The sequence below is a fragment of the Muntiacus reevesi genome, chromosome 12 (genome assembly GCF_963930625.1).
Source record: "Muntiacus reevesi chromosome 12, mMunRee1.1, whole genome shotgun sequence".
NCBI classification, from domain to species: domain Eukaryota; kingdom Metazoa; phylum Chordata; class Mammalia; order Artiodactyla; family Cervidae; genus Muntiacus; species Muntiacus reevesi.
In genome coordinates this window covers 9,087,424-9,100,545 of record NC_089260.1, presented here as the reverse complement: position 1 = coordinate 9,100,545, position 13,122 = coordinate 9,087,424, and the positions used below count along the sequence as shown (strand labels likewise).

General features: G+C 43.7%; 1 protein-coding gene across 1 annotated transcript in view; it reads left to right on the top strand.

Moving 5' to 3' along the window:
- The window catches only part of RUNX1T1 (RUNX1 partner transcriptional co-repressor 1), a 151,093-nt gene that overhangs the window by 6,102 nt on the left and 131,869 nt on the right, over nucleotides 1–13,122 (top strand). The window contains 3 exon segments of the mRNA XM_065902568.1: nucleotides 1,767–1,807; nucleotides 1,809–1,851; nucleotides 1,854–1,910. Coding sequence (XP_065758640.1) covers nucleotides 1,767–1,807; nucleotides 1,809–1,851; nucleotides 1,854–1,910 — 141 coding nt within the window.

Here is a 13,122-nt window from a genome sequence, read left to right as displayed (position 1 = left end):
CAAGTGGTTTGGAGGGGAGTGCTTGATTCATCAGTTTGCTATTGTGGTTCAGGGGTTCAGCTGTGGCCCCCTCTTTGTGACCCTTGCCTCTCCTGATTTCCTTAAGGTCTTCAGATTTGTCTCCTCTCAGAGGTGGCTGCTAGGGCTCTTGCACGTCGGTGCTGGTGTTTTACTCTGATCACTAGCCTTATTTCCCCTCACCCCAAACTGTCAAGCCCCCATGCTCAAACTGTTTTACTGTCTGAAATTTCACTGCAGCAGGGGCTACAGTGTATGTCCGGAACAGTTCTGGAGGTCATTGACTTCTTTATTCTGAACTCACCCTTCATACTGAATGAGCTTGTTAACCAAGCTTCAGTGCCTTGAAATGCAACATGACCAAATACTACCCCCCCCCCCCCCATAAAATAACCTTCTTTGCTGCATTATTTGCACTCCATTAAGGATCTGATCAGATGTTCACGTTGGCTGATGGGTGCATTTAAAAGGTGAAAGGGGGTTCCCAGGAGACCACTCAGGTGTACCTCCCTGCAGACCCTGATGGGGGTGGAAGAGGCACTCTGGACTGGGAGGAGCGCTAGCTCCCGGCTTGGTGTCTGATTGATTCCCGGGCTCTGGGGTGGGGTGAGGAGCTGTGGAGGCAAGCTCAAGCCGGGATTGATTGCCTCGATTTCAAATTCCCACCTCCAAAACAGGCTCTCGGATGTACACGCCAGGAGCCCCCACCGCCAGCACAGTTTCTGGGGGTGCAGCAGGTGTCTGGGAGTCACCTGTAGCTCCCAGTCACAAGTGCGTCTCCTCCCGGGCCGCTGGGACCACCTTGACAAGCCCAGGGAGATGCCAGCGCTGGTATCCGCCCCACAGCCGTCTCTGTGGATGTGGGCAGGGGGCTGGAATCCAGCCTCGGGGCCAGCCAAGACAGGGACGAGAACTCCCACTTGAGGTCGATCGGGAAGGGCTGTGTCGCTGCCCGTGCGGACTCCCGGGGTTTGCTGGGCAACTTGGGTCTCTCCGGATGGAGGTCACCCGGTGCCTGCCTCGTTGTTAAGCTTCTGCAAAAAGCGGGCTCTGGATGCCCCTCTGACCTTGACAGACGCTCCCGGAATGTTAGCATCCCAGCTCCCCCCCGCCATCCCCGGAGCAAGGGAAAAAGGCAGCTTGCTAGTCCGGATTCCCCCCGCTCGCTCTCCGGGTGCGGACGGGCTGGGGGGCGCCGGGTCAGCCTCGGCCAGCCCGGGGGCGCCGCGCTCGCCCCCCGCGCCCCAGCCGCGCCGGCCCCTCTCCTTGGCGGCAGCCCGCGTCTCCGGTCCCCGCTCTCCCCCGCTTCCCTGCCTCTCCCGCGCCGTCTCGCGCGCACCCTCTGTTTATTTTCCTGCCTCCATCTGGGCCCTGCTGATACTGTAATCGCCCCGATGCACGCCGGCTCCGCTCGGCTCCCTCGTGCGCCCGCACGCTCACTCACACACAATGTCCCATCCCGACAAGCCTCTGACTTCTGATAAGCTCCGATGTGTGTTTAACGCACACAAAGCCGCGGGCCGGGGCTGCCTGCGCGGCGGCCGCCGCTGCTCTGCCTCGCCAGAAGGTAATCTCGGCGGCCGGGGGGGCCGGGCGCCGGGGGCGGGCCGGGGGGAGGGGTGGGGCGGGAGGCAGGGGGGCGCGGGGAGGCGGCCGCTCTCTCCTCCTCTCCCCCTTCCCCAGCGATTCAGAAGTCGATAAGACCGGGAGAAGTGAAGATGTACCATGTTATCTGTCGCTCCTCTTAGCTGGCGGAGAGAATTTACATTTCAAGATTAGCAGAGGGAGGAAAGAGAAATCTGCCTTTTGTTGTGTGGGGTGAGGAGCAGGCATCAGCCCTGGCCTGGCCGCTATCTCCCATCACCTCTGCTATCCAGACAGGACTCACCGAGGTGAGATGACCGGAGGGCCTTATCTTTCCTTGGGTTTCGTTTTTTTTTTTTTTTTTTTTTTTTTTTGCCATTCTGAATAGGTTTAAAGGGGACTGGATAAAGGGGGGGGGGGGAACAATGGATTACGGTATTGATGGGATGCTGAAGCCTTTGGATGAAGAGGGGTAAAGAAGAAGCAGCTTAACAACTTGATTAGTTCCTTTTTATTTTGATGTTAAGGTGAGACTCTGTCCCTTCTTTGCATTGAAAGTCTGTAGAACTTAAGGGAAAATCGGAATGGCTTGAATGCCTTATATTCTTTTCACCCCCACCTCCTTAACACCATCTCCCTTCTTATAACAAGAGTTTCATTTACCCCCTATTTGTAGGATTGATAAACTGAGCAAAATCGGTTGAGGCTTTTGGAGTTGATCATTTGTGTTTGGTTCTGTGTGACATGTTTTGAATGGGTGGTGAATTGATGCTAATGGTAGTACTTGGGTGAGTGAGAAGAGCAAATGAAACCTACTTTTAATGTGGAATTAGTTGATTTTGTAGTATGATTTCAGCTAGGTCCAGAGGGAACAAAAATCAAATCTGTAAGGTAGATTTGCATGTTGAATTTAAACCGTGGGATTTTTTTACCCCCCTTGGAATTGGTTTAAAATGAAAATAATTTTAAAATGTTTAATCAACCTGTTTAATTTGAAACATGTTTGATCCACTCTTTTGAGTGTTTAAAAATTATAGTATCAACTTTAGAAGGTTTTTAAAATGGGTAAAAGTGGGAAAAACAATTGTTTTGCTTCCTACACATAGTCAGGATAACTATTTTCATAGGTAAATATAACCCAGTAACTAAGAGCCTAATTAAAATTTGTTTAAAGGCAGGGGGACATGTTTCCTTGTTGACAGCAGATCGATTGGGTAAGACAATAGAGTCCCATTATTTCACTTCCATTGACTGAACATATTGACATTTCAGGTTTGCTGTTGCCTCAGTGAGCATGATGAAACACTGAAATTCACAGTCCAACTGGCCAGAGTGGCATATATATTTACTGTATGTCATTTCTGCCTGAGGTTACCTTGTCACCCAGGCAGAATGGGAATAGACAGCCTGGAATCCTTCAGAAGGGTAGAGATCTTATGCTAGTGAGCTGACAGAGAGCGTTTCTTAGGGACATCTTTAATTTTACTTAGAATCAGGTGTAACAGATAAATATGTGATATACTTTTATTTGACAATCTGGGGAGCTACTTAGCTATCAGTCCTTGTGTTTTACATATAAGAATACCCATTTTCAAGCTTCACCTTTACCTTCCCGGAGATATTTACATTGAGTGGGTTGGTCGCATCATTTAGGTAGTTTGTGCTCAGGTGACATCCATTTTTCTCCAGTTGGGGATATTCAAGCACCTGCTAAATCTGTATCTGTTTAAGGAAATGTGTAAGTCCCCTTCAAAAATAGGGTCGGACTTTCCTTTTTCCTGTGGGTGGAATATGAAAGCAGCATGTGTATATTTTACATTCATGTGACTGAATAGAATGCAGTATGTATAGATAAACATATATTCTGAGCAGTGACAGAAAAAATAGTATCCTGTGTGTAATCTACCCTTTTACACATTTTGCATAGTCTTTGCATAATAAAACTAAGTTTTAGGCAGACCTTGAGTCAAAGAAATTTGAGTCGTATGAAAAGTGAACATGGAAAAAACCAGAAGGGACTTAATGTATTTTTTAAAGTTTGGTGAAAATATAAAACTATAATGAATATGCCTTATACCCAGCAGTTATTGTCATCAGGTTAGGCAACTGATGCTCTTTACAACATTTAGAACAAAACTAGTCCTTTATACCATTTTCATGAAAATGTTAGGTTTCTGTTTGATCAGCAGGTGCTGTTGAGATGAAAGCCATGTGTAAATTTTCAGAAGGCCAAAAGTGTCAATTCAGAAAAGGAAAGTGATAAGAGAAAATGCAATCAGTTTTCCTGTTTTCAATTTGTGCAGGATTTGAAGAGCTGTTTTGTTAAACTGCTACATCTGCTCCAATATGAATATTGAACTACTTCCACTAAAAATAACAACCTATAATTTGGAAGCTACTGCAGTCTTTTGTTAATGTGAGTGGGTTATTTAAAAACAAAAAAACAAAAAAAATTAAAAAAATAAAAAAGACAATTTTCTATTCTGACAATCTCTTGCCTAATGTGCATTTTCATTTGTTGGCACTTTTATCCTCAGCAGATAAATGGTATTATGCAATTAGGACCTCATCTCGTTTGACTATGAAAGAGATTTCCATAGGTGGAAATCCTTGTAATACAAAATGGTTTCACATAAAACAAAATTTATTTTAAAGTAACCTGTTTAAATGCAGTTACTTAAATTGAGATAGTTATTCCTTACATTCTCTAATACTGCAATTTTTAACTTACTGCTGACTATTATAACAAAGTTAACACTATTCCATTGCATACTGAGCATTCTATGATTTATTTCACCTTTGATATACCTGTAAATGTAAGTTTAAATTAATCAGGGATATTTTACCTAACAGGGCTTTCAGAATAATTTTTTTCATGCTTAAATAAAATGATTAAATTATGCCTGAGTGCCTGCATACAAAAGCTTTAGCTTCTATAGTACTGCTAATCAAATAAGTTTTATGGACAGGGAAAGCACCACATTAGAAAAAAATTGGATGCCTTTTACTAGTGACATTTCTAGGAAAGACATGTTTAAAAAATTACTCAATATTAATTAAAAAGAACTCTAACATGCATAGCAGTAATAACAATAATACTTATCCCTACAGAAGGAAAATAAATGGCAATACTGGTCATGTAAAACTGGACATAGAGAATTAAGGTAGAAGGAAGACCTATAAAATTTGGATCAGGTTTAATATTGACTCCATCCACAATTGCAGTTGGATGGAATTGTGGTATAGTCATTTGTCTAGGGTGAGACAGGATCACTGCTTTGGATCAATTAGAGGCTATATAGCTTGTACCTTCACACTTCAATTGCCAGATACACTCACTCTTCAAAGATAAACTCAGAATATCTTCAGAATGGATACAAAGGAAAACAGACACTGTGACACATTAGCATATTTGATATTAACAAATGCAATGTTTCTTCTGAAACACCAATCAAAAGAAGAGGTTGTTTGAATAACAACATTGTATATACTTGTGATCACATGTACAACTGAGAATAATTCTTATAAAGAATGTAATTTCCAGTTTGAAGCCCAGTTGTGGCATGTTGTTGCTGGCATAATTTCAGAGATCTAGGTTGGGTATAGTCTCTGGTATAGAGCCAAGCACTTTGGCTCAAGAAATGTCACCTGAGTCACGTATGAATGAAGAAAGTTTATTTCACAGACACAGCCCCATCATTTTGTGTATGACCTTCTCGTGTATTGTTTCTGTGTTGAAGCCTCAGTGCCTTATATGACATGAACAGAGAAGAGCTTCCTGTGACTCTTTTCAGAATGTTCATACTTTATCAAGTGATGTTCAGGCTTTTATACAGAACCGCTGAGAAAGTAATGCCCTGTGGTTGAGGTTTAAGGGGTGAGACACTCTTGTTTGAAAATGCTTAAAACCATCAGTCTTGCTTGGAACCACTAACATTTTCAGTAACTGTGAGAGACCTACTTAAAATCCCTCTGCTTTGATAGCTCTAATGGAGGTTATCTGTATAACAGAACTCATGAAACGGGTTTGTTTTTGTGGACTTCATATTGGCCAAGGTCCCTAGGACAAATCTGTACTTGGGTGAACGGGGCCTCTTGTGACTGTGGAGAGTACAGATGTAAAGCTTTTCTGTCGTGTGTCTGACAATCTGAAAACCTCCCAGTGCCTTATGGAATGTGGTTCACTGGATTCATTCATCTTTTAACACCCGGGGCTTAGACTACTTTTGAGGGTGCTCTGGGCATTCGAGGGCTGCCACCTAGTTGTTGGTCTGGGGAGAAAGTAGAGGAACTGACAAATATTACAAACCTACTGTGAGCCTGGTATTAACCTTCACATACAGTGTCACCACTGATTTTAAGTACATGATTAACCAGCATTTCACTTCCTTTATTTCAAAGAGATGTGGTCCATCACTCTAAAAGTAGCTTTAGTTGCTCTTCTGGTTTGACCTTTTGCTCCAATTTGGAAAACTGAGGTTTCCTTATGTTCCCCAAATTTAATTACCTGCTCTGTTCCCAAGTTCCAATAGAGACATACTCTCTGGATACTGGGCTTTATGTGCTCTTTAGCAGTCATGGTCTATGCATCCACTGTTTCCCTCATATTTGCGCTTGCCCCCAACCTAGGAATCAGAGTAGGCTCCTGGCCAGCAGATATCCTAGGATATGCCCAAATGTTTGCCACTCTGTATGCTTCTTCCCAGGGGGCGCTAGTGGTAAAGAACCCATCTGCCAATGCAGGAGACAGACATAATAGATGCAGGTGTGATCCCTGAGTTGGGAAGATCCCCTGGAGGAGGACTTGGCAACCCACTCCAGTATTCTTGCCTGGAGAATCCCATGGACGGAGGAGCCTGCCAGGCTCCAGTCCATAGGGTTGCAAAGAGTTGGACACGACTGAAGCGACTTAGCACGCGTATGCAGTCTGTATCCTCGTCCTCCTGATGCAGCTTTTTCCATGACTAAGTGCTGTTCTCTCATCAGAATGCCACCTTCCCGCGGTGCATGGCCTTGGGACCTCTCTCCTCTGTTGGTCTCATTCAGCACTCCAGATCAGTCTTCTGCCAGTGGTCTTAGGCCCTGAGGCTTGGCCCATCTCAGGCAGTTTGGTCCCTCTCCATCTCAGATCTCAGCATCTCCCAGTTGGCTGGGTCCACTTCCTAGTCACAACCAAGAGGAGAGGGAGTCTGGACCATCTTGAACTTATAACTGATTATGTAGCCTTCCCCTCATAGGCAAACTGAGGTCCCCCTTCCAGTTAGGTCACTGACTTGCTGGGTGGCCTCGGGTGCACTCCAGCTTCAGGAGCAAATGATGGGCAGACTCTGATCATGAGTCTTCCCAGCTCTCATCTATGCAGGTCTACATAGCATATTGTGAGTAGGCTTTCAGGAATTTCCCGTGGTTAAGAAAATGAAAAAAAAAAAAAAAAAAAAAAACACAACATTATATTTTCGAGTTGGGGATACTACTAATCTGCAAATCTCTGGGAAATAGAATCAGTGCAGAATGTCCTCAGCTCCCCACTGTTCGTTATAAAGAAGAGGTGTGGGGAGGAGTCTGTCATTTTTCTCCTGGCCATCCTGGATCTCAGATGATTGAGATTTTAGTTGTGACTACAGTTCTCTCAGAGGTGAATGATGGAGGAGAGTGAGAAGGAACTAAAATATTTTAGGTCTTGCACAAGTAAAGCAGCCTGTATACTGCCCCTCACCTCACCTAAGATGAACTTGGTGCCTGGGGCCAGGACTGAGAGATTAAAGGCTCACCTTAGTGTTTACCAGGCTTTTCCGGCACCCCACAGTCTCAAGGTTGGGACCCAAGTCACTCGGAAATTTAGAAAATGATCTCTTTAAACCATTTTTGGAGAGAACCTGGTAAGTAATAGCTTGTTTAAACCAACAAGGGCACCTTATCATTTGCCTGGGAATCAGATGTTAAGTGAAAAAGACCAAGAAACTACCTGTTGTCTGAAGGAACAGTCTGCTGTCGCTTCTAAAATTGACGGGAAGCCCAGTGACTACCCATGACCCTGCTTCTTGTACTTTCACTTAAAAAAATGGACCTTGTTAAAAGTTTAATCCTAATTTGTGAAGTTATTAATCGTGAACCCAGGCTGGATTTCTTTGGATTTTAGGAACTATTACATTTTTATACTTCTGGTTTGATTAAGCCCTTTGTCATCATTCAGGATGGCAGTGGAAACTTCTGCTGTTTACGAGGAAGGACATGGAAGTTACATCAGGTTCATGTGCCCCTAGAAATGGAAATCACAGGAACCACTGTTGCTTCATAGGCTGTAGAAAGGTTTTGCACTGGCATTTGAAATTTGGTGGGAGGCCAAATTCAAGTTCTTTGCCACAAAGGTGAATGTCTTGAAAGTATGTATGCAGGGAACTGTGGAGACCTGACTTGACTGAATTGAATACTACATCAGAGAAATCATAGAGTAAATGTTACCAGGAGATTAGTGGCAGTTTGCTTAAAGAAAGCTATCAAGAGTTATGGGACCACTAATGACAGAGGAGACGTTGCTAGACCATTGATGAGCTTAGCTGCGGCCAGCTCTATTGGAGCTTCAGGAGAGAAAATTAGCTAATGTTAGTGTTTGGTTCGTCCTTTCTGCTAGACCTCGTGGGGACTATACATGGTGATGCTCAGGTAGGAGATCAGAAGGGTGTTAGGAAAGTAGGTCGATCATGGTGCCTGCAAAGACTGGCATAAGGGTTGTGCCAGGGAGCTAGCGCAGCAGCGTTGCCGAGAGCATTTCAAATGCACATCTAACTCGGCAAGCGGAACATGAGCCATTGGGAAGTCATCTCCTAGTGAACGTGGTGGTAAGCATGGTGCAAGCTGTGCTTTAAGTACAAAGTCTTAGGAAGCTGGTCACTCTACGTTGTTAAAACTAGATGTACTATACTCCTTCCCCTAACCTCGAGATACAGAAAGATGTGAGCTGTCAGACAGGTCATGAAAGACTGCTAGTTTATTTTCTGAGTCTATGCATATGTTATGTACACAGTGATGAGCAAACACAGCTGGGAAGAACAGCAGATGATATTGGGACTGGAACTGTGGTGTTTATCAGACTGATACAGTAATCCTTCTTTCCTGTGAAAGTGTTCTTTTCAAGTGATGTTAGAATTCTGTAACTTTTATCATGTGTCAGGCAAGTATTCTTTATTGCCGAACCTCTCTGCCTACCTGTCACACATTTTCATCCTCATCTCTAGCTAGATTTATTTAGAAATGATATCCACACTTGACCTCTGATGGGAAACAAATGCGGAGAATGAATTCAGATCCTTTTGTTTGAATCAGAGTAGGTTAGGTACGTTCAGGTCTAAAGGGAAGGTAAATGTGATCAGTCTCATTGACTTATCCAAGTCAAGCTTTGAGTTGGCTAGAGAAAGTGGGTGTAAAATATCAGAGAAAAACATAAATGAAAAGCAATAAAGTGAGCAACCCATTAAAGCTAACTTGACTGCCTTAAAAGAAAGGCATTATTGTTGGGTAACCTTTTAGAATATTTGAAAGAAAATTAAGGTTTTTGCTTTTGGTTGCAAACCTGAAATAAGTTTATAAATATTTAATGCATGACTCCTATATGTAAGGTAGTAGTACTTTGCATATACTACTATAGGATTGGGAATGGCGTGGAGGCTGCCCAGATTGGGTTCAGGTCCTTTCGTTCATTGTCTTGGCACTGTGAAACCAGAATAGTTCTGTTCTTTATCACAAATGCTTTCTATAGTAGACACGCAGAACAGGGAGTAGACCCAGTTCCCACTGAATGATAAACCCACTCAGGACAAATCAAATAGCTAGAAAAGATGAAGAGGCTTTATTGCTTGCTGGTTAAATGGTATAATAAATGAAATTTCAGAGTGAATTGAAATTTTAAGTCTGTTTTAAGAGAGGTAGGACTTATCAAGGCAGTGTTATTACAATGGGGTTGTGGGCAGTTATAAAGTAAGAATGGCAGTTGGAAAAGGTCTTGGGAGAGGTGTGTTGGGTGGGGTGGGTAGAGTAGAGAGAGAATAAATTAATGTGGATCCAGCAAAAAGGGCCCTTGGGTGAGGCTTGGGAAATAAGCAGAAAGATTATAAATGTTTGGACTACCAGGCATTTGATTTAAGCTTTGTCTTCTGAGTAAACCAGAAATTTAAAAAAACTTCTGTGTCCAGTGAGACCCCTTAGGATTGGGAGGTGGTGTGGAGGCTGCCCAGATCGTTCATCCTCTTAGCACCGTGAAACCAGAATACTTCTGTTTTTTATCACAAATGCTCTATATATTAGGTTTTCTAATTGGACTTTTTTTTTTAATTGGAGTATAATTGCTTTACAACACTGCATTAGTTTCCACTGTCCAGGGAAGTGAATCAGCTACATGTACACGTGTCCCCTCGCACGTGGACCCCTCTCCCATCCCGGCCCCCACTCCGCCCATCTAGGCTGTCACCGAGCACCCAGCTGAGGTTTCTGTGCCTTATAGCGGCTTCCCACCTGCTATCTGTTTCACCCATGGTAGTGTATGTCTGTTGCTTGAACAAAGAATGCCATGGTAAAATAGACCTTAATAACACCAAAGCAGAAAAAATAAAAAGGCAGCAGGAAATCATGGACCCAGTTAAAGTTGTCTTTCTGAAGACCTGGTCCGATTCTGGTGGGCCAGATTGGGGTGGATGGAGTGAAGGAAGACCAAGGCCAGGTAGAGAACTGACTTTGCGGTAGTTTAGATGGTAAATATTTGTAGAAGAATGGCCAGAAATGGGTTTCTGGGGCAAGGAGGAATGGGCAGAAGCTAGAGACATTGCTAAGGAAAAGTAATTAGTACTTGGATATGGGGTGAATTTAGAGAGGGGGAAGTGATGACACCTCAGATTAGATGTCCATTGCATTTAGCTTGCCAAAATTTGGGCATTGAAGTGAAGTGAAAGTCACTTAGTCATGTCCCTTTGTGACCCCATTCTCCAGGCCAGAATACTGGAGTGGGTAGCCTTTCCCTTCTCCAGGGAATCTTCCCAACTCAGGGATTGAACCCACATCTCCCACATTGCAGGCAGAGTCTTTACCAGCTGAGCCACAAGGGAAGCCCAAGAATACTGGAGTGGGTAGCCTATCCCTTCTCCAGGGGATCTTCCCAACCCAGGAATTGAACCGGGATCTCCCCCATTGTAGGCAGATTCTTTACCAACTGAACTATCAGTGTTTGAAGGACAGTTTACCTACCCCTCATAGACTCACAGCCTCCAGAAAGCAACCTCAGTACCCAGCTGGGTATCTCTTGTGGTCCAGCTACTTTTGGGAAATGTTAATGGGGCTGACACTTGGTAGATTTCCTTAAAGAGTAGTACTTGTATGGAGCATAGATTATTGATTGTCCTGGGACTTGGCTCCCTTTGTGCTTTGGCTCCTTGCATGGATTTCAAACTGTTCTTTGAGTTTCCTTCCATTTTGCAGACCGCCTGGTAGAATAAAATGTGATCAGGAAGACTGGGTCTGGACCTTTAACTTTCCACCAGAGCAGCCTGTCTGTTTTATGTGTTTCAGGCATTAGACTTTTGTTTAGGAAATAATTTATAAAAAATTCTTTCAGTTCTGGTATGTAAAGGAGAGAAGGCAGGGCCCAGACACTAAGATGTCAAGGGGAGTTGACGGCAGGGCGGAGGCTGTGTTTATTATCGTGCAGTGTGTCTCAGGCTCTGTCCTCAGTATTCTTGGGGGATGGGAGTTTCAAGGCGGCCTTTGAACCTACCTTCATTCATTCAGTACTCCAGTCTTTGTCTGCAGATCAAATACTTTTTTCACACAGTGACATTTTCCAAATACATATTAAATTAGATGAACAAAACTGAATTTAAATATTACTAAAATTGATACACTCATCTTTGTGTGTTTCACAATCAGCAGACTGTAAACAAAATACTGTCATGTGTGGGAGCACAATCTTTTGTTTTAAATTGGAGGCCTCCTATTGGGAGAAGTAAAGGAATCACTTTTCTATGTTAAGGGGCAGTATTCAATTCTTGTGATTAAATTGCTCACTGTTCATTGTCCCCCCTATTTAAAGAGTTTTAGTTACTGGAGGAAACAACAACAAAATGTAGGACTTTTAGGGTCTGGTTCACCAAGATAATATTATTTTAGGGACTTTCACCTTGTTTAGTATCATTTAACTTGAAAACACTGGCAATTCTTTTTACACTTTGGACTTAAGCTGAATTCAGAGCTTGTGGATAAAAGCTGTCAGAAATGAATCTTTAAGACTTTTTTCTTCTGTAACCAAACTGTAGTTTTTAAAATAGTGAGACCAATTTATGTATGCTAATATGGAGTCATTCCTGAGCTATATTATGAAATGAAAAAAGCAGGGAGCAATGTATATATAGTATGCTACTTTTGTACAGAAAAAGTACAAGAGAAGTACAAAAGCTTCTACTTGTTTGACATATGATTATGTACATGTTTCAATGATGTTCTCTCAAATCATCCCACCCTCGCCTTCTCCCACAGGGTGCTCAGGGCTGGTGCACTGGGATGACCCTGAGGGATGGGATGGGGAAGAAGGTGGGAAGGGGGTTCAGGATGGGGGACACATCTACACCCTTGGCTGATTCATGTCAATGTGTGGCAAAAACCACTACAATATTGTAAAGTAATTAGCCTCAAAAAAAAAAAAAAAGCTACTTGTGGGAGAAGTGTGCGTATGAATCTGATAATAGTATTTGCTTTATGGGAAGAAGGGGCTTCCCATAGTTCAGTTGGTCAAGAATCTGCCTGCAATATAGGAGACTCCAGTTTGATTCCTGGGTCAGCAAGATCCACTAGAGAAAGGATAGGCTACCCACTCCAGTATTCTTGGGCTTCCCTTGGGGCTCAGCTGGTAACGAATCTGCCTGCAATGCCAGAGACCTAGATTAGATCCCTGGGTTGGAAGATCTCCTGCAGAGGGGAAAGGCTACCCACTCCAGTATTGTGGCCTGGAGAATTCCATGGGCTGTGTCGTCCATGGGGTTGCAAAGAGTCGGATACGACTGAGTGACTAGCACTGCTATATGGGAAGAAAGTGGGGCTGAGGCATTGGTGGTTGGAAGGAGAATTTTTGTTGCATGTCTCTTGGGCTTCTGAGTTTTTTGCAAACCTTGTGTGTTTCACTCACTGTAAAGCCTGAAGCATCAACTTGGGGAGGATGGTTCTGGGTTTCTGCCCTTCCTAGGTGTGGAGGGTGATGCCCTTCTCTTCTCTACTAGAAGGCAGTCAAGTGGAGAAGTGAAGAGACCCAACTCCCCAGTGCTTTGCCACTTGCTGAATCTCCTACTCTTCATCTGGAAATAATTCTCAGCTGGATAATAATGGCATGACCCATAAGGTTTGTCAAGTGGACTGCGTGAGATGATGTGTGCAAAGCACAGTATCATTTCAGAAAGACTTGTTCGTGCTTGGCATCTGACTTGACCACTCTTGAACTGTCCACCACTCTCTTCTGGAAGCCCCCTGTAGGATCTTCTCTCTGTG